General features: G+C 42.2%; 1 protein-coding gene across 1 annotated transcript in view; it reads right to left on the minus strand.

Moving 5' to 3' along the window:
- ACTR3 (actin related protein 3) overlaps nt 1–26,327 on the minus strand; it is a 64,766-nt gene that overhangs the window by 18,577 nt on the left and 19,862 nt on the right. Inside the window, exons 2-3 of the mRNA XM_075933255.2 lie at nt 12,061–12,116; nt 2,949–3,073 (exon numbers count right to left, since the gene is read on the minus strand). Of these exons, the coding sequence (XP_075789370.1) occupies nt 2,949–3,073; nt 12,061–12,116 (181 nt within the window). The remainder of the gene's footprint in view (nt 1–2,948; nt 3,074–12,060; nt 12,117–26,327) is intronic.

Consider the following 26,327-nt stretch of genomic DNA (forward strand, 5'->3'; position numbering starts at 1 on the left):
AGATTGGGGACCATCTCTAATGCTCCTAGTTGGAGGAGCCGATCAATTTCTTGCCTGAGAGGGATCTCGAGAGGGCTTCATGAAGAGGGATAGGGAATCGGGGGGGGGCGGGGGAGTGAGGTGAAGGAGATAGTGTGTCCTGTATGGATGATTTCTAGCACCGACTGGTCTGATGTAATGGAGTCCCAATGGTGGAAGCAGAGACGTAGCCTGTGGGAAAACACGTTTCTCGCTTATTAGAACTGGATGGTCGGGTAGACCCTCGACCAAAAACTTCATATTTGCTGTTTGGAAGCCTGGGAGCTGGAAGAGCATGACTGAGGTGAGCACCTCCTGAGGCCACTTTCTGGACTGATTATAATCACAATGCTTGTGTTGAGCGAAATTGTAATAGGTGTCCTTATTTCTGTTGTATGGAGTGTTGCATTTGGTAGTACGGTGGTGTGTACATGCTTAGGGTACGAAGAGTGGTTCGACAGTCATTATTATGTAGCCTCTCAACTGTGTCAGTCGCAAATAGCTTTTGTTTGTGAAAAGGGAGATCCTCCACCTTGGTTTCAAGCTCCCTAGGCACCCCTACTGCATGCAGCCAGGAGGCTCTCCTTATCACAACAGCTGGCAGAGTCGTTTGCTGCTGTGTTGGCCACCTCTATTGCTGACAGTACTGCAGAACAGGCGATAGTATTCCCCTTATGGATGACTGCCCTGAAAATGGGCTTTTTGAAGTCCAGAAGGTGTTCCCATAAGTTCAGCCAGTTTAGAGTAGTTGTCAAAAATCATGGTTAGCTAGGAGTGCGGAGTAGTTCGCTATTCTGAGTTGTAGTGTGGCAAGAGTATATTTTCTGTGTTTCTTTGTTGTTGGGTGCAGATTTAAACTGAGGGGCTTTCAAGTGTTGATTTGCTGCATCCACCACTACCAGTGAATTTGGTTGGGGATGGGAAAAAAGGAAGTCTAAGTCCTTGAGAAGGACAAAGTACTTCCTGTCTGCTTTTTTGCAGGTTGGCTGGATGGAGGCGGGTGTCTGCCAGATGTTATCAGATACCTTCATGATGGCTCCATCAATTGGTAGTGCAATCCTTCCTTGAGAGGAGGGACAGATGTTCTTTAGGAGATGATGCTGTTTCTCCTTTACCACTAGAAGCTGAACTTCCTGGCTGGTGGCCACTCTTAAAAAAGTTCTTGAAATTGCTTCAAGACTTTGGTGGTGTGCATGTCATCCAGAACTATGGCTTCATCAGGAGATGAAGAGGAATTGTCCCTAGGAGAATCCTGTAGGGCTTGCATGTCGATGTGCTCAGCTGGAATTTGACCCTCCACCACTTCTAACTCTACAGTAGTCAGGAGGGAATGGAATGGGCAGATTGGTGGGAGCCTCCTTGGCAAAGTAGATGGGGCTGTGGAGCGGCGTCTACAAGGTCGCCAGTTCTCCCATTGAACCCAACGAGTGGGTAATGGGGAGGAGGGTTCTGCCATGCAGGGTACCATGGTGGGTGGTAAGATCTTTCATGGTAATGATGATGTTTGTGAGATGTAGTAGGAGAGGAGTATACAGACGAGAAAACACTCCTCTGACGGTATTCAGCAAGTCTGAAGCGTTCATGTAACAATGGAGATCAAATATAGCCTGGAGATGTGCAAGGCGAAAACGGCACAAGAGAAGGTTCCCTAAGGGAAGGGAAGGGAAGTGTCTGTCATTAATTTCAGGTGGTGTTAAGGCATGAGTGGTTCTGGCTACTTCAGCGTGGCCAGCATGCTCTGACTGTGGTGCTTGTGCTGTAGCCTCTGAGGGAGGAGGCACCTGTACTAACGTCAGCACGCTGAGAAGCAGTGCTGAAGATTTGCGGAGCCTCTTAGCAGCGAGTTCCACACTCTCTCAGCGCCAGGTCTTGAGGCGCCGCTTGCAGCGGTGCCAGGGTTTGCCAGCATGATCTCTCCAGCACTGACGATGAGCATATCAGCCCTGGGTTAGTGCAGCGCACTGCAGCCGTGGTGCCTGCTAAGGATCTCAGCACCGCATTACCTGAGGTGCTGGGCTTGTCTCCCCTACTCAGGCTGGGGACAGGTTATGGGGCAGCAACCTCACAGGGGAGACCTTTCTTTTCTAATATTTATGAGGTGAGGGAGAAGCAGACCTCTTCTTAGGCAGATCTCCCGTGGGTAGAATGGGAAGCAGCTCCGCCGTAGGCTGTAACGCCTTTTCAAAGGGTATCATACAGACCTGAAATTCCCCTTCTTTCCTGGCCTCTGCTGTGAGGCCCTTGCTGAGGTCGCATTTTTGGGGGGCGTGACACCCCCAAGCAATAGATACACAAATTATGCACAACAGAAGCAGGCATGGGGACATTGCATTGTTGACACTTTTTAAACCCCAGAGAGCCCAGTATATAGCTTCCCTTTTTTTTAGCATGATGAACAGACAATGGATAACTAGCTAATAACACTAAAGTGATAAAAAGGCACGAATAAAAACTGAAAATCTGCATGAAGAGAATAGACACCTGAGGCGAGATAGGAGCTCCATCCGTGAGAAAGCGTGGTAAGAAAGGAGCTGAAGTGGGGAGGGGTCAGGCTCAATGCAAGAGGCATCAAACCACCAATGGCGAGGTGCCTTTCGTGCATGCACCGCCTGACTGACAACTGCTAAGAAAAAGTTCCCAATTGCAGTTCCAGGAATGACCTGTCACCAACAGTGGAGCACCTATGAGGACATTACCTGAAGAAGAATAGACAGTTAATACTGGAGAGTGCCACAGTTGGTAATTCAAAACAGAAATTAGTGTACTTATCTCCAAATGAAGAAAAAGTTACCATAACTTGCTGAACATTAAAACAAATTTTAACACCATTTTCTTTCAAAAGCATTCTTTACAGTTTAAGATTGACCAGAAACCATTTACAGTGGACTTTACAACTATTACATTTATAGAAAAGAAATATCCTTTAATACCTTTGTTGCATAAGTTGGTTTTTCTATTGCTTCATCCCCAATAAAGAAGTCTAAATCATCCACACCTTTCATAACCCTCCTTTGTGCTTGGTCAACAACTTTTGCCGATTCCTTGATTGCAATACCTTTAATAAAACACAAATATAAAAATTACATTGTAGGTTATGTCTCCTGAAGCTTCTGTCATACTTCAATTATTTACATTCTGAATTAACGTTAAAACATTGCCATCTTGAAATCATTACCATTCTTATCTCTAGTGCAAGTACAATCAGTCTGCATAGAGCAATTTCATGAGATTTTTAAGTCTGCCCAAAATAAAACACTATTAGTATTGAATAATACAACACAGTCATGAACACAAAAATGTCAACATGATGCAATGCTAACCATACAGTGCAGAAGAAGAAATTACTTACTTTGTGCAGTAACTGCAGCTCTTTGAGATGCAAATCCCTATTGATGCTTTACTTCAGAAGCATAGGTGCCTCTTGAGATCACGATCAAAGATTTTCAGCTAGCACCCATTTGGCCTAGGCATACATCCTAGCCTCCTCATGCTACATAAAGTGTGTGGGCAAGCTGCTCTCCATTCCTTCTGTACTCAAATTCCTCTAAGGAGCAGCCCAAAGGAGAGGGAAATGAGGGTGGATAGTAGAGCACACAGAGGGACACATCTCAAAGAACCATAATTACTATACAGAATGAGTAATGTCTTCAAGTAGTGTCCCTGTGGGTGCTCCACTTAAGGTGACTCATGAGGGACAGCAAATGTGTCAACTCAAAAATTAATATTTTAGCCATGTCAATAAACTGGCTGTTTATTCCATCTGTCGAAGACTCGCCACAACTAGCAAAGGACAATTTAACCTCCACATTCAACTAATAGCTGCTCAGTACCCAGAAAGGATACTGAGGAGGAAGGGAGGGAAAAGATTGGGAGGGAGGGAGGGGGTTGATGCCCTGATCTTTATGACCTAATTAACTATAGAAATCTGCCTCCAGGCATGTTGGAAATAGGCAAAACAGTCGCCAAAGTGCTAGTAAGTGCAGCTATAAACAGAGATGTTGGAGGTTTCAAACCTTTGACCAATCCATCAAAACTGTGGCTTTAAAGATGGACAGTTAGTTATGGAAGGCTACTGGGCAGACCCTTTCTCTATGAAACGTAAGTCTCTTTCTGAGGTATTTGAAACATGGGACCTGGAAACTGAAGAAGATGCAATCTCTGGGTAGTCTGTGGATCCTTTTCTTAGTAGGAGTATGTGCACCCAGGGATTGTAAAGTAGGCCTAGAGTTCTTTAATATGTGCAAGGACTCATATGTGGTTTACAAGAACAATTTGCAACTGCTGAAGAGGGCCTCCATGGTGTTCTATACTTTTCTTGGAGACCCCAAGAGAGGAAAACGATGTCTTGTACATAATCACTGCCATAGAGATGCAACTGGTAGCAACATGTGCAGCATCTAAGGATACTGAAAGAATAGTTATGACCACCAACCACTCTTCTGAGACAACAGACTGGAATTAATTTTACGTTCTTGTAGGAAATACTCAAAAGCTATGAACCGGTTATAATTTGCAAAATGTTAAGTGGCCCTGTCTGCCTGATTATAATGATCCTGAAGTTCAGGCATGCTGAAGAATAAGCCTTCTGCCTAATGGCATCCAGCCTTTTCTGGCACTGTCTACTCTGCTCTTTTATCATATCAACAAAGAGAGAATTAGATGGGGGAGGTAGGAAAACAAAAATACAGACTTCTTAGGGGCAATACTTTTTATCTGCCTGTTCAAATTTGGGCAGAATAAAGGTTGTCTGCCACAGCAGCATAGCTGGATCCAGGAGCACCTCAATGATGGTTAACACGAATATGGGGTGTTGCTGACTGCAGAATATCCAACAGTTTGTGCTGTAAATTTTTGACCCCCACCCTAAGGAATATAAAAAAAGTCAGTTACTTTCTGAGATCATTAAATTACTAAAAAGATGGCCATGGAACCATAACATCTCACCCAGAGAGAAGAATCAAGTAGGAATTTGAGAGGTGGCTTCCCTATCTTCCCTAGCCTCCTGCTCCTCAAACATTTCCTCAAGTCTAGGCAAGAGAGGGCTCTACAACTCTTTCCTCCTTATAAGACAGTACCCCATTGTCTGGTAAATTGTTATCAGTAGGCAGTCAGGGAGAGGGAAGGCATAAGGTGGCATCCAAAATCCACTGATATGCACAATTCTCCCTATGACTTCTAGAGAATGGATTCCTCGTGGGATACGTTGGAAAAGCCTGGAAAGAAATAAAGGAGACCAACCAAAGTTGCCTTTTTCCTCCTTCCAAATGAGAAGTACCCTCAGTGGAGAGTCCTCTGGCACTGGAGGAAGGTAGTCCAAGAGCTGCGCAGTAACCATGAGGAGCGGAGATTCTGGTTTACACATGAGCAAGAGGTTCTTACTATAGCTGTACTCCCACGATACCAAATAATGGGTTAGTATTTAAGCCATGGAATGCTGAAGACATGGATGCTGAAGCTGAGGGTGGGCATTTAATATAGAATTATTAGAAATATAAAAAGCTGAGGCACACTCAAGGTGGCCATATTAGGGGTCAGTCTCAGTCAGACACGTGACAGAGAACTGGAGGTGGCTCACCCCGCACACTGTATATAGCCTGTGTGTGATATGAGGCAGCACAGGGTGAATGCCCAGATCAAGCAGAGATGGCTAACTGAAAATTTCTGATCAAGAGCTCAAGAGGTGCTTAAGCACCTAAAGTGGAGCACCCACAAGGACACAACGCAAAAGTTAATACTTTAGCCATGTCAATAAAATGGCTGTTTATTCCATCTGTCGAAGACTCACCTCAACTAGCAAAGGACTATTTTACCTCCACATTCAACTAATAGCTGCTTAGTACCCAGAAAGACAGGTGAAAAACAAACATCGGCTCAATGTGCATCAACATTAAGAGCAGACAAGACACTAAAATGTAAGGCAGTGGTCACCAACCAGTAGATCACAATCTACCAGTAGATCTTGGAGCCTCTTGACAGGTGATACTGACTTGTTTAGCCAGGAAGCTATCAACTGTAGCACTTCAGTTGCCCCTCCATCCACTGTCCTGCTGCTCCTGCCCTCGGTCTTGGAGCTGCTCCCTTGGGAGCCTCCTGCTTGCTGTGCAGGGTGTGGGAGAGAGATGGTGGGGGGGCACTGATGTCAGAGTTTTGCGATAGACATCATTACCTGCTATAAACCTCCAGAGCTTCTCTACTTAAAGTGATTTACTGATGCTCAAACTTAAAACAGGATGATTCCATATTTACTGCTGAATTTGAAACTAGTCTACATTTTAGGCTGTATCTGAAAATAAAAAATGAAGCAACTCACAAAAGCAACACATTGTGACAATTATCAGAGGGGTAGCCGTGTTAGTCTGAATCTGCAAAAGCGACGAGGAGTCCTGTGGCACCTTATAGACTAACTGAAGTGTAGGAGCATAAGCTTTCGTGGGCAAAGACCCACTTCGTCATGCATCTGACGAAGTGGGTCTTTGCCCACGAAAGCTTATGCTCCTACACTTCAGTTAGTCTATAAGGTGCCACAGGACTCCTCGTCACTTATTGTGACAATACAAACTGGATATTAAATCTGGATAGTGGAAGAACTAGGTTACCATGGTGTTTGAAGATGGAAACAGTTCCAGTAATATCAGAGAGTGGCTGACTTTGGTTTGTTCAGCACAAGAAAAAATAGCTTTTAGAAGAAAGAGGCGGCAGATGTTTGTATCTGTATGCCTTTTGTGCTCAAACACTCATGGAGCAACTGGAAAAAGGAGAGAATGAGTCTTCCAAAAAAAATAGGAATGCTTGCTCTGGGGTAGGGGCGGGCAAACTTTTGGGCCTGAAGGACCTCATTGGGGTATGACAATTGTATAGAGGGGTATCAATGCTCACAAAATTTGTGCTGGGATGTGGGAGAGGGTGACTGCACCACCTTGGGGTGGGGTGCGAGTAGTACTGGGGATGAGGGGCTTCTGGGCTAGGAGAGGGATCAGGACTCCCGCTTGGGCACTGAAAAAGGATACTCTGAGTTGGGGTTAAGGGGTTTGAATGGTGGAAGGGGGGGGAGATCAGGGCTGAGGTATGAAGTTTGGCTCAGAGGTGCAGTCTCTGAGTGGTGCTTACCTCAAGCAGCTCCCAGAAGCAGCAGCAGCATAGCATGTCCACTCTTACACCCCCTTCTCTGGCTCCTATGCAAAGATGCTGGAGACAGCATTTAGGGCAGGATCAGTGCATAAAGCACACTGGCCGCCCCTATATGTAGATATCAGAGGGGGAACACATTGATGCTAATGGGAGCCACTTGGAGCAAGCCTCTGACCCATTCTGCAGCTACAGTGCCGAGGCAAGGCAAGCCAATTCCCCAGTGAGAGCTCAAGGGCTGTATTAAGATGGCTGACAGCCTGAATGTGATCCACAGTCCGTAGTCTGCCCATGACTTCTCAGGGGTGGGGGAAATAAGGTGATATTTTGAACATATACCACACAATAAAAACATTAATTATCCAAGGCCAGAGAGAGGAATGGTTTGCTGGATAGTAAACAAATAGGTGGGACACAGCATAGAAAGAAAAACAAGTGAACACTAAGTTGTGAAAATACCAGTTTCTCTGAACAATGCAATTGGCCTAATAATTCATATTTATTTTTCTAGAAAGTTTTTGTTCAGAACTGAGGCATATTTAGAATTTATAAGGAAGATCTATACAAGGGAACTGCAGGAGAGAAAAATATTGAGAGCTGGAAATCAAGAACGAGAAAAACAACTGGTTAAACAATAAGCATTCCCTTCCCCCAAGAATCAAATAGAATAAAAGAGCCAATGATTAAAGTCAAAGGAAAACAAATAATTCAAATAGCAAAGATGGAGACAAAGAAACTAAAAATATATAAGTTTTTAAAAGAGAGTCTCACTTATTTCAGAATGATTGTGTGTGCATGTACTGCTTTTCCACAATTTCCATTTATCTAATGGGGATTACTAATGCTATTTTACCTTATTCAGGATAGTGGATTAGTTTAAGATCATGCAGTTAGTGTAATTATCTAATTTGGCCTAAAGGACAGATGGGGAAATAGTTAATTTCATCGAATGGTAGTGTTGCACACTGAGCCTTTTGATAGAAGTCCCATTTAGACTGCAGCTATTTCCACAGTATTTTATATATGATGGCAATTTTTGTGATTTATAAACTTACTCATGGATATTTAAAATTTATTTATTTCCTTAAAGATTAACATTTTTTATTTTTATTTATATATATATATATATATATATATATATATATATATATATGAATATATATATATATGAGAGAGAGATTATACTCTCTCCTTGATGGCCTTTCCATTACATAATTTCAGGCTATTCCCATCCCAATATTTAATGTCTAAAGCAGATCATGATAATCATATTAGAATTACTAGCAAAGAAGAAGATATGAAGTATGAATAAATAGAACAAACATGTGACTACCCAGGGGTGTACAAATACAAGTTTTAAATATTTTAATCCATGTAAATAGATTTATGTCCATACTTAAGTGAAAAGTCTGGCTTCAATATCATAATGCAAAAATAATGAAAAATGGCTTATTTGGTTAAAGACATTTGTTCAGTAACATTTTCTGTAAATTGAGCATTAGCTCCTAAATACTGTTCTCAATATCCTGTCAAGAAATAGTGATTTTCACGATACGCTTAAAATGAAATTTGTAGGTGAATTAACTGGCTACTAGTTAAAAGTTTTTGGTGAAATGTACAAGGCATAATCAAATGCAAGTATAAAGGAAAAGTCAAAATTATAGACAGTACACTGCACATGATATTTAACATTAAAAAGAAAAAATGATCCTGAACAAAAGAGAGGAATATTTCTGAATTAAAAACCCACATAGAAAAGAAAGTTCAATTATACTAGAATAAAAATGGGAATATTAAATGCATTAAGCTGAGTCATACAAATTATTTGGTTTCCAAAAAAACCCAGGACAGCCCAAACCCTCCACAATATTTACTTTGCAACAACAATTAAGCACTACTGTTTATTCTGTTTCTGTTTGATACTCAATGTTCATACTGAAATTCTATGTTGATAAATGCAATATAATACATATTGGAAAACAATCCCAACTACACATATAGCTGTTACCACTCAAGAGAAAGATCTTGGAGTCACTGTGAATGGTTCTCTGAAAATATCCACTCAATGTGCAGCAGCAGTCAAAAAAGGAAAGAATGCTGGGAATCAATAAGGGACAGAAAAATCTGTACTGCTTCTATATAAAACTATAGTATGCCTGCATTGTGAATACTGTATTTGAATGTGGATTGCACCTCACCTCAAAAACAACAAACTGGAATTGGAAAAGGTTTAGAAAAGGGGAACAAAAATGATTATAGGTATGGAATGGCTGTCATAAGAAGAGAGATTTGGAAGCTTTTTAGCTCAGCAAAGAGACAAGAGGGATATGATAGAGGTTTATAAAATCATGATTGATATGAAAAAAGTAAGGAAAGAAAAAGTTATTTATACTTTCCCATAATACAAGAAATGGGGTCAACAAATGAAATTGTCCCTACGCTTTGTTTGTCAGGGCTGAGAATGGATGACAGGGGATGGACGTATTACTTGTTCTGTTCATTCTCTCTGGGGCACCTGGGACTGACGGGGAGAGGGAAAGCAGGCTCCCTCAGAAGCACTGTACACAACTTATAAACATCTTGTAGTTTATTTTGGGGCTTACATTATTTATCAACTTTGAAAAAACTGCTGCTGCTCCCACAACTGGAAAACAGAAAATGACACATTGTTTTTCTTACTCTAGTACAATTGAGTTGAAATGTAAAGTAACTTTAAAAATAGTAACATTTAAAGAAACTGAGAAAGGTTATCTGAGCACTCTATTCTTATCCCGTGCACTGAGTACCAAACTACTGTGTCATAAAGGTACTATTAGAGAAATAATAGTACTATTTCTCCATTTGTTGAAAGGAGCTGATGATATTTACATGATTCAAAATAGTTACTGTGTGGCTAAATTATTTCAAATGTATAAACCTACTATGGCCTCAGAAGGAAGAATTGCAAATTATTACTCCTGCATTAAGCTTTTTTGTTGTTTTTTGTCAACTGGATGTTTCAGGAAACTAATGGGATATGAAACATTTTGTTAATGAGAATCCAAAGCAACAGACCAATATAAATATAAGTAGAAATAGCTTTATATTAATAATATTGTAATGTATTGTTTCATTTGTTATTTATATTTCTTTCCCTCCTCCTTTCCTTCAGTTGACTATGTATTTTGTTGTGTCTTATCCTGTTTTTCTTGTTTTCTCACTATCCCACAAACCCCTCTCAATCACTTTTCCATACACCTGTTCACACACTGTCTTCCAGACCTATAAAAGGCACCTCCTCTCACTCTTTGGGACGTCTTTCTAATGCTGGGCAGAGTGTGTGTGAGGGGGGAGAAAGAGTATTTCTTGGCTCTAAGAGAAGGGGTGTCTGTAAAGATGTCCTTTCCTTTTCTCGAGTAGACAAGCACTGACTTACATCTTTAGGTTTATAGAGCTCTGGTTTGCACTCAATTTACTGTACTTAGTTTAGTCTTAGAGCAGGCAATAAGCTGAGTTTCAATCAGCCACTCATCATGGGTTCTGATGGAGATGGGACAAAGGACAGGGAGGTGCAGGATTGGTCAGTAGTTTCACTAAGGCTAGGAGCAGGAAGGAGTGGGCACTAGAATCCTGGGAAGAGCAGAGGAAGAGAGCTGCAAAAAGCAAATTACTTGTCTCCCACCTGCCATAAGTAGCAGCAGGATCCCTCAGTAGAGCATTGCCTGATCATACAAGCATGTGATTTTTACAGATGCTTATAAACTCTTGCATACAGAAATATCTATTGGCAGTGAGTTCCACAAGTCAGTTACTCACAATGTTAAACATGTTTCCTGTCATCCGTTTTAAATGTGTTGCTTTCCTTTTTGACGGAATGCCATCTTGTTCTTGCATTAGGAGAGAATAAAGAGGAGCACCCAATTTACCTTCTCTAATCCATTATTTCATGTAAATCTATTAAATCCTCTCTTATCTGTGCACTTTTTAATCAAAACTGTGCTAATCTTTCCTCACATGGAGTTTTCCCATGATTTTCCCACATAATCTGATAAAGTCACAAAGGCTACCAGATCTCAAAATTACCTCAATATAGTACTGCACGTAAAATTCATTCCACATGTGGATGGAAAAAAAAATTAAAGGGAGCCTAGCCTGCACTACTGTAACTTTAAAGCCAGCGTCCTTTGCCAGCCTTTCAACCTCAAAGGCTGTATTATTTAAAAAAAAAAAAAAAAAAAAAAAGGTCATGTTCTGCATAAACTGAGTGTGTATCTTCTGGAAAATTCCCTAATGGTCAAGACAAATGCTTAAATTCTACTTCCAGCTAGCGATGTTAAATTGCAGGTAAATCGAATAGTTGATTAATTCTGCATCCACTATTTGACTGGTCAATAGGGTGTTTCCACCTTTGAAAAGGCACCACTTTAAAGGCCAAGGTGCCACTTGGTGCCTGGGGTCAGCAGGGGACTGCCTGCTAACCCCAAGCTCCCTGTGGCACTGCCATTTTGAAATGCCGCTGCAGCATTTTAAAGCAGCAGCGCTGCATGGAGCCTAGGATCAGCCGGGGACTCCCCAGCTGATCTCAGGCTCTGTGTGACGCTGCCGCTTTGAAATGCTGGGAGGAGCCTGCCTCCAGGCTCCCACAGTGGCATTTCAAAGCAGCAGCGCTACAGTGAGCCCAGGGTCTGGCCCCAGGCTCCATGCGGTGCTGCCAATGAAGTACTCCCTCCTTCCCATCCCCCCACACCTTTGCTGTCTCTTTCTGATATAGGCAGCAAAGGGGAGGGCGAGCAACTAGTCAACAAGCTGTCAACTAGTCCTTCATGTCCATACTTCCAGCCCTGTGCATCATGATTCTGCCATGTGCTCCTTTCTACCTTTCGGATTTTAAAAATAAATAGACCATGAACTTTAGTGCACGTGTAAACATATACTTACATGAAGGAATGATGAACTGAGGTTCTGTATTTCCAGCATATCCCAGTTTTGTATACCTGGAAAGCAAAAGGCAAACAGGTTATGCTACTAATATTCCTATCAGTAATGAGTTGAAGATACTTTATAATGATTAGTATCACAGAAATATTAAATACATTCCTTTTGAGCAGTCAAGTGGACAAACTCAAATTTCCAATGAGGGTGAACCACTTAAAATTAAGCCTGAAACTGACAATGTTTTTCTAAAATATTGTACTGTTTAAAGCACAACCCTAACCTTATTTGTATACTTGAGGGGGAAAAAAAAAAAACCATCCTCATAAAAGTAACAAAAATATTTACCAAGGGACACCTATGTGCCTGAAAGGAATGTGTAATATTAACCTCACCCAAATGAGAGAAACTAATGATTCTTAATATTTCTTTTATTGTAGTGGGTTCTCCCACCACCCCAGAGCTGCTAAATATTACTCATGATATCCCAGCTCCTGTTCTGATTAGATGTAACTAGGAAAGCACATTCTGTAGTGTCAAATTATATTTATGATTGAGGAACGGAGTTAGCCTTTCAAAGCAAGTTACTATAAACTTGTGCTTCTCTGCTCAACATTCACCAATTCAATGAAAATCTTTTTTATGGAGTAAGGAAACAAGTTTTTAGGGCTATACTACCATTTATGTGGTATAATTAACATTGCTCTGAAGTGTTACCCCCGAGTGACAGATACACCTATGTAAGTGTCGGTACGGACAGCACTATATCAGCAGAAGAGTTTCTCCAGCCACTCCCAGGAGTGCGGTCTCCTGTCAGATAAAAGCACCTACGTAAAAGAGCTTTCAACTGCACTACTGTAGATTTAAATCCATGGGTATGGATTTTAATATATCCGAGGGAACTGAGCGAGATAGCAAATGTCATTGCAGAGCCTTTGTCCATTATCTTTGAAAATTCATGGAGATTGGGAGAGATCCCAGCCGACTGGAAAAAAGCAAATGTAGTGCCCATCTTTAAAAAAGGGAAGAAGGACAATCCAAGGAACTACAGACCAGTCATACCTCAGTCCCCAGAAAAATCATGGAGAGGATCCTCAAGAAATCCATTTTGAAGCACTTGGAAGAGGGAAATGTGATCAGGAATAGTCAACATGGATTCACCAAGAACAAGTCATGCTTGACCAACCTGATTAGCTTCTATGATAAGGTGACTAGCTCTGTGGACATGGTGAAGTCAGTGGATGTGATAAACCTAGACGTCAGCAAAGCTTTTGATATGGTCTCCCACAATATTCTTGCCAGCAAGTTAAGGAAATAAATGGACTGTAAGGTGGCTAGAAAGCTGGCTAGAGTGTTGAGCCCAATGGGTAGCGATCAATGACTCGATGTCAGGTTGGCAGTCGGTTTCATGCGGAGGGCTCCAAAGATCAGTTCTAGGGCCGGTTTTGTTCAACATCTTTATTAATAACCTGGACGAAGGGAAGGATTGCACCCTCAGAAAATTTGCGGATGACACTAAGCTGGGGGGAAAGGTAGATATGTTGGAAGGAACGTATTCGGTCCAATGTGACCTAGACGGTGTGGGAGAAAAATCAAATAACTCCAATTGTGTCTAAGGGGAGACTATGCAGAAATCATAACTTTCTAAAAGAAAACTGCTGAAAGGGTTAAAAAGTTTTCCAGGCCTCTCTCCCTGTAACAGAGAGAAATCAAATTAGCTCTAATCAAAGACCCTTACAAATGACTATCTCAAATTCATGGATACTCCTAGTCTGTCACAATTTGTCATGTAAACCCTTATCTTTGTCACAGTTTGCCTTGTAGACTCCTCCACTCAAGTTCTCATGTGGCTTTGTGTACTGTAAAAACTTACTTCTAGCACTCCTGGGGTGAACAGAAGTCTCAAAGTACTTCTGCTGAGACTTTGATATGTTAAAGAAGAACAATCCACAACTGAGCTGTCTAAGCATTCTGTATAAAGGATACCTGAATCTGTCTGTCAGGGCTGCTGCTTCACTCTTGGAAGTGACAGCCTGCATGCATGCATCATAAAGTTTTCTCTTCTAAGTTTCTTTCCTGCCTCACTGATATGACCTCCGGCCTCGAACCCTTCTGGGGGCTCTGTACCCCAGGGGAGCGAGATTTCCCCCTCAACGGATTGGGCCTAAAGAAATCTGATAAGGTTCAACAAGGACAAGTAGAGAGTCCTGCACTTGGAAAGGAAGAATCTCAAGCATTGTTGCAGGCTGGGGACCGACTGGCTAGATAGAAGTTCAGTCCCCAGAAAAGGACCTGGGCATTGCAGTGGATGAGAAGCTGGATACAAGTCAACAATGTGCCCTTGCAGCCAAGAAGGCTAATGGCATATTAGGGTGCACTGGAAGGAGCACTGTCAGCAGATCTAGAGAAGTGATTTCCCCCCCTTTATTCAACAACCCTTTATTTGGTGAGGCCAAATCTGTAGTACTGCGTCCAGTTTTAGGCCCCCCACTACAGAACGGATGTGGACCCAATAGAGAGGATCCAGCAGAAGGGAGATTTGATAGCAGCCTTCAACTTCCTGAAGGGAGGTTCCAAACAAGATGGAGAGAGGCTATTCTCAGTAGTGACAGATGGCAGAACAAGGAGCAATGGTCTCAAATTACAGTGAGGGAGGTCTAGGTTGGATATTAGGAAAAACTATTTCACCAGGAGGGAGGTCAAGTACTGGAATGGGTTACTTAGGGAGGTGGTGGAATCTCTATCCCTAAAGGTTTTTAAGTCCCGGCTTGACAAAGCCCTGGCTGGGATGTTTTAGTTGGGATTGGTCCTGCTTTAGGCAGGGGGCTGGACTCTACCTCCTGAGGTCTCTTCCAGCAATATGATTCGCTAGTAGAGCCATAGGAAAAATAGGACTATGCTCTGCTTGCCTACAAACCTCACTCTTGAGTAATAGTCAGTGGTGATTACATAATCAAAGATGCTGGAATGATGCTGCTGGCAGTTAATAATAGGAAGCAAAAATCAGTGTCACATACAGAGTAAATGTTAGTACTTTTACATAGAGGAGGAAAAGTATGCGTCCATACTTTCCACATTCAACCCCTATATTGTCTTTTGGATATTAACATTATTCAGTATACGTACATCACTTGTACTGCAAAATGGTGAATTTCAGACAAACAATCTGATTCTACTGAGCTTGCAAAACTGCAACATTTTGGCTCCAAAGCATGCATGCAATTTGCTACAATCGTAAGAGTTTGGTATATTCCAACTTCTCATGTATTAGACCAAATGATATCTCATAGTAAAATTAAGACCTGGCTTTAACTCAAAGAGTTTAAACTAGGAATCCAACTTCGCACTACAAGTAAAACTTCTTGTAAATGTAGTCTTACACTCTTCAAGGCAGCATGGACTGAGGAAAATCAATGCATGGAGGTGGCTGCAGAAACTAAACATGATGAACCCACTGGAGTGTATACCTTTTTCTGCTGCACAGTGTTAGAGACTGAGAACTCACACAAAGTGTGTGTGAATTTGATATAGGCAGACAGAAACACACATTGCTCCTTTAAGTACACAGACCCTTCTTCAAGTACTCCACCCTTTTAAGTTTCAGAACTTTGTTAATCTTTAAGGTGCCACAGGACCCCTTGTTGTTACTGCCATTAAGTGGGCCAGGAAGTTTAAACTTAGAAATCTGTAGTTGTTTGTCACCTGCTTTGTGGACAGAGTATAAGAAGTAGGAGAGGATGACTGGATTAGGTGAGAGAAGGTGAACCCCTCTGCCGTCCTAAACCCCTCACCTACAGCACAGCAAGCAGGAGGCTCTGGGGAGCAGCTCCAAGGAAAAAGGCAAGACCAGCACACCAGTGGAGGAAGGGGTAGCTGAACTGCAGGTGCCCAGCTCCATACTTCACAGGGAACTTAGGGGACCTGTACAAGGGCTGTTGGCCACCCCGGTTCCCAGCCTCCTCGAGGATGGGCTGTTTTCCAGAAAATCCTACAGGTAATGGACAAAGGAGGCAGTCAAGCTACATTATAAGAGTACACTGCACAACTTTAAACAAGCACATACTCAAATAGATAAGCAACATAACGAAACAATGTTAACCAGGACAAGGTTAAGTGAGGAGTTACTATGTATTGAAATTCACCATTATACTGAGAAAGAGGGAAGGAGGGGTTTTGTCTTGGACTCAATACTATTTAAGGCATCGAAGCTCAGCTTTAAAGAGAATATATAAAAACAAATATTTCTGCTGAAAGGATCAAGTTTCACAGGCTGAACAGAGCATTCTTAGAATTGTTTAATATTCATTAAATGTATGAATAGGACAGTTGTATTAGTCTCTCAGTTCTGAAGATTTATTTAGACCATAAAAGAGAACTTATTTCCTAGTCTCATTTATTAGCATTGAAGTTTTCACTCCATCTGGCATGAGCAGAAAAAGCTATCCTTAAGATACGTCCAAAACCAGCGTAACATGGGTGTTGCTGATCGAACAGTACTAGAAAAGTAGCAGCAGGAAGTTTACACTTTAACTAGCTACTCTCAGACAGATTGAGACACTCTCAGACACTCATACTGCTTTACATTTTTCTCAGCGAAGTTCAAAGTAATATTAGTTATATGCATGATTAGAAAAGCCAATTAATGCTTTATGGTCAACTGCTAGTATTTTCTAAGCAATGTGAAAAATCTTAGGGTTATATGCTAGTGCCTAAAACAAGTGCAACAATAGTAGTCAGCACTTAGCTTTCTTTCAAGGTTTTACAAATTACTTCTGTACAGAATTCCTCTTTTACCCTTATGTTTTGGAGGAATTCAGTACTTAACTGTACAATTAGCTCATTTTACTTGAAGACTACTAGTCACATTTAACTTTTCACATTGCAGGTTTCTGAATTTTAAAATGCATTTTGAATCACTGTTGGAAGCTTTCATAAATATAAAAGTACTCATTTAATTAACTTGTATCTACAGCAAACAAATTAACTGAGGTTGAATATTAACTTATTTACAATGTAATGACAGGTTCTAGGAATCATTTTGGGATAAGAGGCAGAAAGGATTTTTTTTTATTTTGTATCTCAGTATAACTTTTCCAATGTGGCCAAAGCAGTTAGGTATTGCTTATGAAAAGCATTATTTTGCTCCCATTTAACTTTTGGCAAAACTTCAGGTCTATAGGAGTACGGTCATAATCTGAGGGACTGACCCTGACAGCTGTAGAGTGCCGTTAGTTACTATTAACTTTAAAGGGATTGGAGAACACTTAACTGGCACATGTCTTTAGATTGTTACAGAGCATCTAAAGCAGGTAACAAATTTGTAGATGCAAGGTCTCAAATTTTTTGATTGCAGACTGAAACCTGCAAAAGCCTACTCACATATCAAGCGCTCACTGAATGTCACATCAGGAAGTGTGGCATGACTGACAACCAAAAAAAACCAGAGAAAAGAGGCAGTTTGTCTAAGTAGAGCAGGGGTTTCAGTTCCTAAGATCTAGATCTGCCTTCTATTTAAACAGATATCGGACAAAGAACAAACAATCTTGGAATTTCAAGATTAGATACAAGGAAGATTCTTCTAACTGCCACAGACAATCCTGAATCTGTAAATCAAGTTGTGGGTTTTTTTGTTTTTTGTTTTTTGTTTTTAAGTGACAGGTCTGCAAAGCCAACTTCTGCTGTTCATTTTACTTGTATGAACTTTAGGCAAAAGTTGCTCTTACAATTGCAATTTACTAACTAGTCTGATGATGACATACAAGCCAGAATTCAATCCACCTCACATTTATGTAGGAGGAAAAAAAACTGACTTCTGCTTAAAGCAGAAAAGTGGGACTCAGGAAAACTTGTTACTATTTCCAGTTCTGGAACAGCTTCCTCCTACAGCCAGTTCCCCATTTGTAAAACAAGGAAAATATTTACCTCACTAAAGTGAGGAAGATTAATGTTTGTAAGCACTCTGAGATCTTTGGAAGAAGTACTAAATGGTTATACTACTGGAAATAGTGTCAGTAAGTTTTGGAAAACATACTCTAACTTGAAAACCTAAACCTCATCAAGTGTGACATCCAATATAGAAAAGCATACAAAAAGAGTTAAAATAGTTTAAATGTGAAACTCAGCAGATTCTTAGAAAAACAAAAGCTAGGTTGTTGCAGAGAGCAACATGTTGCTTTAGTAGTTTTGTGGTGTAGGAAACTGTCCAGAATACACACACTCACACACACCCTGAAGCCTGAAAGAAAATACGGTCAGATGAAAGATGCATTTACAATAAAAAGGCTGAATTCAAAGCAAATAGACCAGCAGATCTAAAAATACACAGTGTTTATTCTTCAAGAACACAGAAGCCTGCCTCCTGAAAATAAAAATAAGGGATTGGGATTTCTTTTAATTGTTAATATAGAAACATTCATTCAACTTTCGTCTTGGAGAGTAGTTCTACATTACAACTGCTACAAATACAGAGCTGCAGTTTAATGGCTGCGGCATGGTAACGTAGATGCTTCCTACATCTATGGAAGGCATTTTTCCACTGACTTAGTAAATGCATCTCTCCAAGAGGCAGTAGATAAGTTGACAGAAAAATGTTTGTTGACCTAGTCACATCTACCCTTAAATAAGGTTGACCTATTGCACTCAAAAGTGTAAACTGGGCTTGAATACTGAGCATGTTACCAGCTGTATATTAATGTAGACTCTAAAAATGAGAATTCCCCTTTAACCAACTAGACTAGACTTCCACATGGTATTCCATAACTTAACATGGAGTGAAAAACTGAGACAGAGGACAGGACAGAAGTGAAGTAGAAAAAGTGAAAGAACAAGAGAATAAGTCCTAATGAATACAAGCCTCTAGCTTTGGGTAACTTATTCAAATTCACCAGATCTTCTCAGCCAATATGAAATTGTGGAACATGGTTTGTAAGCTATCCTTTAAATCAGCTTCTGTACTGAATGACTGGAAGATAGCTAACATGTCACCAGTATTTAAAAAGGGCTCTAGAGGGGATACTGGCAATTACAGACGAGTAAGTCTAACATCAGTACCAGGCAAATTAGTTGAAACCTATAGTAAACAATAAAATTTTCAGACACATATATGAACATAAATTTGTTGGGGGAAGTCAACATGGTTTCTGTAAAGGGAAGTCATGCCTTACTAATCTGCTAGAGTTCTTTGCGAGGGTCAACAAACATGTGGATAAGGGTGGTCCAGTGCCCTTAGATTGCCAGAAAGCCTTTGACAAGGTTGCTCACCAAAAGCTCTGAAGTTGTCATGGGTAAGAAGGAAGGTCCTCTCATGGATTGATAACTGGTTAAGAGAAAGGAAACAAAGGATAGGAATAAATGGTAAGTTGTCAGAATGGGAAGAGATAACTAGTGGTATCCCCCAAAGGTCTGTATTGGGACCAATCCTATTCAACCAATTTATAAATGATCTGGAGAAAGGGATAAACAGTGAGGTGGCAACATCTGCAGATCATACTAAACTGCTCAAGATAGTTAAGACCAAAGCAGAGCTTAAAAATGATCTCACCAAACTAAGTGATTGGGCAACAAAGAGAGAGATCTTGGAGTCATTGTGGATAGTTCTCTGAAAACATCAACTCAGTGTGCAGCAGCAGTCAAAAAAGCCAACAATGTTAGGAATCATTAAAAAAGGGATAGAGAATAAGACAGAAAACATCTTATTGCCTCTATATAAAACCATGGTATGCTAACATCTTGAATACTGCATACCAATGTGGTCTCTTCATCTCCAAAAAAAAGATATACTGGCATTGTAAAAGGTTCAGAAAAGGTTAACAAAATGATTAGGGGTTTGGAACGGGTCCCGTATCAAGAGAGATTAAAAGAGACTAGGACTTTTCATCTTAGAAAAGAGGAGACTAAGGGGGGGGGGGGAGAGATATGATAGAGGTCTATAAAATCATGACTGGTGTGGAAAAAGTGAAGCAGCAAAAATTATTCACTTGTTTCCATAACATAAGAACTAAGCATCACCAAATTAAATTAATAGGTAACAGGTCTAAAACAAACAAAAGGAAGTTTTTCCTTCACACAGTGCAGAGTCAACCTGTGGAACTCACTGGACAATGAATGTAGTGGAGACAAGGACTTTAACAGGGCTCAAGAAACAATTAGATAAATTCATAGCGATTAGGTCCATCAATAGCTATTAGCCAGGATGGGTAGGAATGTTGTCCCTAGCATCTGTGTCAGAGGCTGGAAGCAGATGGCAAGCAAGACTTATCATGATGCATCCACTCTCTCTGGGGCATCTGGCAATGGCCCCTGTCAGAAGACAGGACACTGGGCTAGATGGACCTTTGGTCTGACCCAGCATGGCCTCTCATGTTCTTATGTTAACACTGAAAGATTTAACTCATTGAAAAAGTGACACCTTAAAGCAAACTGTATTTTACAAGACTAAAGTAACTTTCCTAGTGCCACTCCTGGAAACGACCATGTATCTGACTAATGTATGATTCAATAAATAGGAAACACACCCTGTCTCCAATCATATTTGCAGTAGTAATTGAGTCCTTTCTCCATTACTGACAGGATACCTATATCTAGAGAGAGGCACCTGTCTGAGTCCGTTTTTTCCAAGAACTCCTCCTAAACAGTAAGAGCTAGGGCCACCATACTCAGTATGCAGCCTCCTCTTCTCCTAACTTAATGCATGGTTGGGTTTGATTATGCCAGAAGAACCAGAAGACCTGGGAAGAAGACAATTTTCCATAACATGCAAACAGAGGTGCTACTGTTCTAAGGGACACAATTTAAGTGTGGCCACTAGGGCAGTGAGCCTACAGGGAAGAGCTATCCTACTGAGTGTCCACTGGGGGACTCATATCACCAAGGGCAGAGACAGGCAATTTTTGGTGGGGGACCACTCCAAGACTTTGGAAAGTAGTCAAGGGCCACAATGATCTGTGGAGGGAATGCAGGGTCTAGGATGGAGGTTAGGTGAAGAAGGGCGCACAGGGTAACCGACTGGAGTGCAGGATACACTGTGAGGTCTGAAAGGGAGTTTGGGTAAAGGAGGGGGTTGTGACTTCAGTCATAGGATTGGAGTATAGCATCAGGATTGGGGTGTAGCATCAGGGAGGGTGCAGGTGAGAACTCTGGCCTGGGGAAGTGGTGGAGGAGCGGATACGGGGTCTGGGAGGGACCTGGGGCAGGAGGATGCAGAGGGTTTGGGTTGTGACTTGGGGGGCAGGACTTGATGTGCAGGAGGAGCAGGGGTGCCAGAGGCAGGCTCTGGCTGGGAGGTGCTTATCTAAGTGTCTCCCAGCCAGCAGCCCTGCAACACCCCCAAGGTAGGCTGGGCTACCTCTCTGCTTCAGCCTCAGATTGCTTAAAACCGCAGGCTCCTACCTCCGTATGGGCTTTCAGCTCTAGGGGGTGGAGAGAATTGGACTGTCCCTGTCCCCAAGGCCAATCTCTCAATGCCTACTGGCTCGTTATTTCCAACAATAGGAGCTGAGGATTGGGCTGAGGGTGGGGAGATCACATGAAGCCTTCCCCTTCCCTCTGGAGCAGAGGGGCACATGGAGCAGTTGCTGCGTGCCTGATGGTCCCAGCAGAGGAAGAGGGGGTTTATGCAGGCTAAAGCTGGTGGCTTGGCAGGCCGGATCCAGCCCACGAGAGGTATCTTGCCCTCCCTGATCAAGGGAGTGGGCCAGCAGGGCTAGGGCTTCACCACCTTGCCTGCCAGAACACCAATAAGTAGCGCCCCCCCCCCCCCAATCCCAAACCCTTTTCCTCACCCTTCCAGTGCAGGGGAGAAGAGGAGTGAGTTGAGGAGAGAACAAGCCCCAGGCAAGCTGGGAGGTGCTGGAAGCAGGGAAAGAAAATAGTCCCCAAGTGAGCAGGGGGCTATTGGCAGGGGGGGAAAGGCCCAGAGCAAGCTGAGGGAATGGGGTGGGGGGAGAAAATACAACTCTGGCACTCAGCCTCCTACACACATACACCCACCTCTAAGGCCCTGCCTAAAGGACCCAGGCAAGTCTGCTAGTAAGAAATATTACAGAAATGACTACTGATATAACATCAATATTTGCAGATCATACCCTAAAGTACTTTCTATGAATGTTAAAACCCTTCTTACATTTGTGAACCAGTCAGTCAGATCTAATTTACACAGAGGAAGCTGGGCACTTTGAATTCTCTTCCCCCAACTTTCTCAAAGAAAATTCTGTACTACTAACAGCATATTATACATTGCTCCACTCAAGATACATTTCTCTACTAGAAGACTGAGCCAGCATTGCTCCGGTCCTTAACTCAATTTTTGTTTATTGGGAAAAAAAAATGAAAATGCTTCGTTTGAATCTTTGCTCTGATGTGAGGTCAGGGATAAGGGATGCAGTTTGAAGGCTGTCCCTGCAGTGGTGATGGAGAGGTACTTCTCACCTGGCCCAGCACTCTCTAAGGCTATGTCTACACTACACTTTTTTCAGAAAAAGAAACACTAATTGCGCTCCATCAAATTTTGGAAAAAACACCTGTTTCAGAAGAGCCCTTCTTCCTCATGAAATGAGGTTTATGGGGCTTCCAAAAGAGCACATCTGCTCTTCCAACACTTTTGGCGGAAGAGCAGACGTGTTCCCTCGACACAGCTGAGTTTTTCTGGGATACCTCTGGTATCTCGGAAAAATTCCATAGAGTAGACACAGCCCCGCAGTAGCAACGCAGGTCCAAGTAAAAAGCACCTCTCCATGGCCGCTGCAGTGTCATAGGGCACAACTGTAGGAGAGGTGTATGTCCTTCGGCTACGACAGGTCCAGGTTTTTCTGTCCCTTGCGCTCCCTAGGCACTGTGAGGAATGCAGCAAACTGTGCACTTCCCCTCACTTCCTGAAGGGAAACGGACAGCAAAATTTTTGTGGGAATGGGTGGATAGGAGCTTCAGTCCACACTGCCCTCCCTAAAGGGCACTTAGGGAGTGGGAAACTCCAGACTGAAGGGGGGCTGGAGGTATATGCCTCCAGGCAGCCCCTTTCACCTGCTTGGTGAGTCTCTTTTCTGTATGGTTTTGTAAGAAGCAATTCCATTCCAGGCACATCCCATTTTCCTGGCACAACCAAACCTTTATATTAAGTTATGATAAGAGGAAGCTATATACCACATTTGGTGATTCTAGCTCTTACTGTTTTGAAGTAGTTCTGAACAACTGGACAGTCACACAGACAGACAAACTCTCAACTACGCCACAGAACCAAATCCACACAAAGGAATGTCAAACACATTACAGAAGTAGATCGCTTTATGACCTGAATTGCACACCACTACATTCAATGGTTTTCAAGCTTTTAGAAGGGAGAAATAATCTTGTGATCTTCTTTGTGACAGCCACGTGTAGACCCATGATCTTGAAAGCTATGTTGCGTAGGGAACTGATCACTGTAGCAGTAGATGTGTCTGCAGATTTTGCATCTGTTATTCTGGCAGGGTCTAGTACCACTGAGTTGGCGTAGCCTCGTCTACGAGAAGCTTGCTTCTGATAATGAGTTTGAAAGCTTGTTTCTTTCACCAACAGAAGTTGGACCAAAAGATAGTTCACATCCATCTTGTCTAATATGGCTTGTCCAGGGACCAGCACAACACTGGATACAACAATTGTTCCTTGAGATAATCAGAATCTTAGAATTTACTTAAAACTGCCAATGTTACCCATATTCAGTAGAGAGCTACTATTACAAAATAGGAATTCCACTATCACTGCTCCTGGGTGTGACTATGTAAATCTGGTCAGGCAGGTGGAGTAAAAATGTTCTTGGCATGCTATATACAAATATTGAGCAAAGCCTTAGGACAAAGATACTAACAGGAGTAGACTATAGATCTAATATATGATCATCTTGGGTATTATCAGAATTAAATTCCATACCATTAATTCAGACTTCACTATAAAGTATTACCCAATTCCAAACTATAATTGAAAATAAATAAAAGACAACATCCTCCTTTTAGTCTATAAACTATTCAACAACCACTCAATCATTAACAATTACTAAGCAAGTTACCATTGTTATGTGTTATAACCAATGGGAGAGTGCTAAGAAAATAAATACTGGTCTGCCCCCACGGTGTTGTGTGTGTAATATTTATTATATGATTAGAGTGTCAGGGAGAGTCTAGAATTTCAGCACGTCCCCTCAGTCAGAAGACCTTTAACTGCAAACCAAGCAGGCTAACTGGGTCTAACTACCAAATGAAAACATCACAGCAACATTTTCTCAAAAGGCCTGACTAGTCAAGAGGGAAAAAACAGTGAAGCAAAAGGAAGGTTCACACTTAAGCCCTATAACAAAAGCCTTTGAGCAAGCAGTAACTGGACTCAAGCTCAGTGGAGCACACCTACACAGCAATGTAACATCCCCTGTTGGCCCATATGTGTCAGCTGACTCAAGCTTGCAGGGCCTACGCCCTAGGCCATGGGGCTAAAAACTGTAACACAGACATTCAGAGCCTGATCTCCAGCCTCAGCCCAAATGTCCACCCAGCACTTTTATAGCTCTACAAGCCTGAGTCAGATGACACAGGCCAGGCGCATGTGTTTTATTGCACAGGTAGCATGGTCTCCAGTGCAGTTAACTAAAGCTAACTGAACTGGGCAACATTATCTACACTGCAAAGCCTTACCTGTGCTAGACCTACTTAACTGCAACCAATATGCTACTCTGTATGCTGGGATGGATTTCTGAGGAGACATCCTACAGTTCTTACTGGTGGGAGGGGGGGGGGGGGGGAGAGAAAACTGTGTTTCCCTTTGAATTCATTTTCAGGATGCTGTCTTACACCAAACATGGAGCTGCTGTCTATAGCTATATAGTTTATGCATTTAACTTCAAATGGAGTTATTATTAATGCAGACAATTCTCAAGATAAAAATAAACAGCATTTGACAAAGAACTTTTAATGCAAATATCATTAAGGATTTCAGTCTGCAAGCCACGTGATTTGTGGCACTCCCTGTTTATCTACTTTCTACTTCTCAATTTCTTTCCCACCCACTAAACATAAAAATGTTCTTTTGGGTATATTCCCCCAAATTATGAGTCTTACTGATATCACACCAGTGGAAGATGGGGACCATCAGCTTCGTTTAAATGCTGTGGAAGCACAGCAGAAATTGAGCAGGCAAATATAGGGTAAAAATGCTAATGCAGCAAGGTGAGTTCCACCGTAGAATAAGGGAAGTACACAAAGTACAGCCCAGGTGGAATTATAAAAAAAATGATTGCACGACTGACAGCACCTGGGCTTAATTAGCCTACCTCTTCATACTGACTGTAGAATACATGGGCTGCCTACCTGGGTTCAAGCGAAAACTGAGCTCAAGTCAATGCCTTTAACCATGTTTGCAAGCCTGGACTTGAGTCTCCTTAGAGCCCCTTCTTGAGGTTTTTCCTGCACTCGTGACAGAAGGGTTGGAAACAACATCCAAGTTAAAGCCTGACCTACCTCTGCAGCTAAGTTCCCCATAAGCTGCACAGCCACCTATTAAGCACTGCAGAGGGGCTCAAGTCTGCTCTACCTCCAATCTAGCCTTCAGCCTGGTGGCAGGGGAAGGACTGCCTGAACTATGTGCTTTCCCACCCAGGCCAAAGCCAACAGCAGCCCAAACCCTCCACCTCCTGCCATGGCCTGACCACATCCCCACACTCCATTGAACCTCTCAATCTGCCGTAGACAGCCTGCTCCTCCCTGCCACAACTGGAATGGCCCAGCCCCGAAGCCCCCTTGTCACAGCCCAGTCCTGACCCCCACTTCACACCTTTGTACTTCACCCTCTGCCCCGGCCCCACCAGAGTCTGCACCCCCAGCCAGAGCCCTTGCACCCCAAATTTATCCCAACCCAGAGCTTGCAGCCCCTCTCACACTCCTCTACCAACCCAGGCCTGAGCCCCCTATCACACTCAGCACCACTTGGCCCCAACCCTATCACATGACTTTTGTGTGTGAGTGCACCAATATGAAGGCGATGTGTCACACATTACCTACATATCAGTGCGCTTAATGAGATTAATTCTGCTCAGGGATAAGGAAAAATTAGAGAACACTGCTCTGCAGTGAAGACATAATCAAGGAATTTCTATCTGAGGGGGGACTGGATGAGGAAACACTCTGGGAAGTAAAACTGAGATCAGTCTGGGACCAAAGAGCCACTGAGTTCTGAAAAGAAAAAAAGTTAGGTCTGTTCTTTTCTTTCAACTCAAGAGGGAAGAATAAGAGTATTGAGAAATACCATCCCAAGCC

This window comes from Pelodiscus sinensis, chromosome 7, assembly GCF_052426305.1.
Source record: "Pelodiscus sinensis isolate ZL-2025 chromosome 7, ASM5242630v1, whole genome shotgun sequence".
Taxonomy (NCBI): Eukaryota; Metazoa; Chordata; order Testudines; family Trionychidae; genus Pelodiscus; species Pelodiscus sinensis.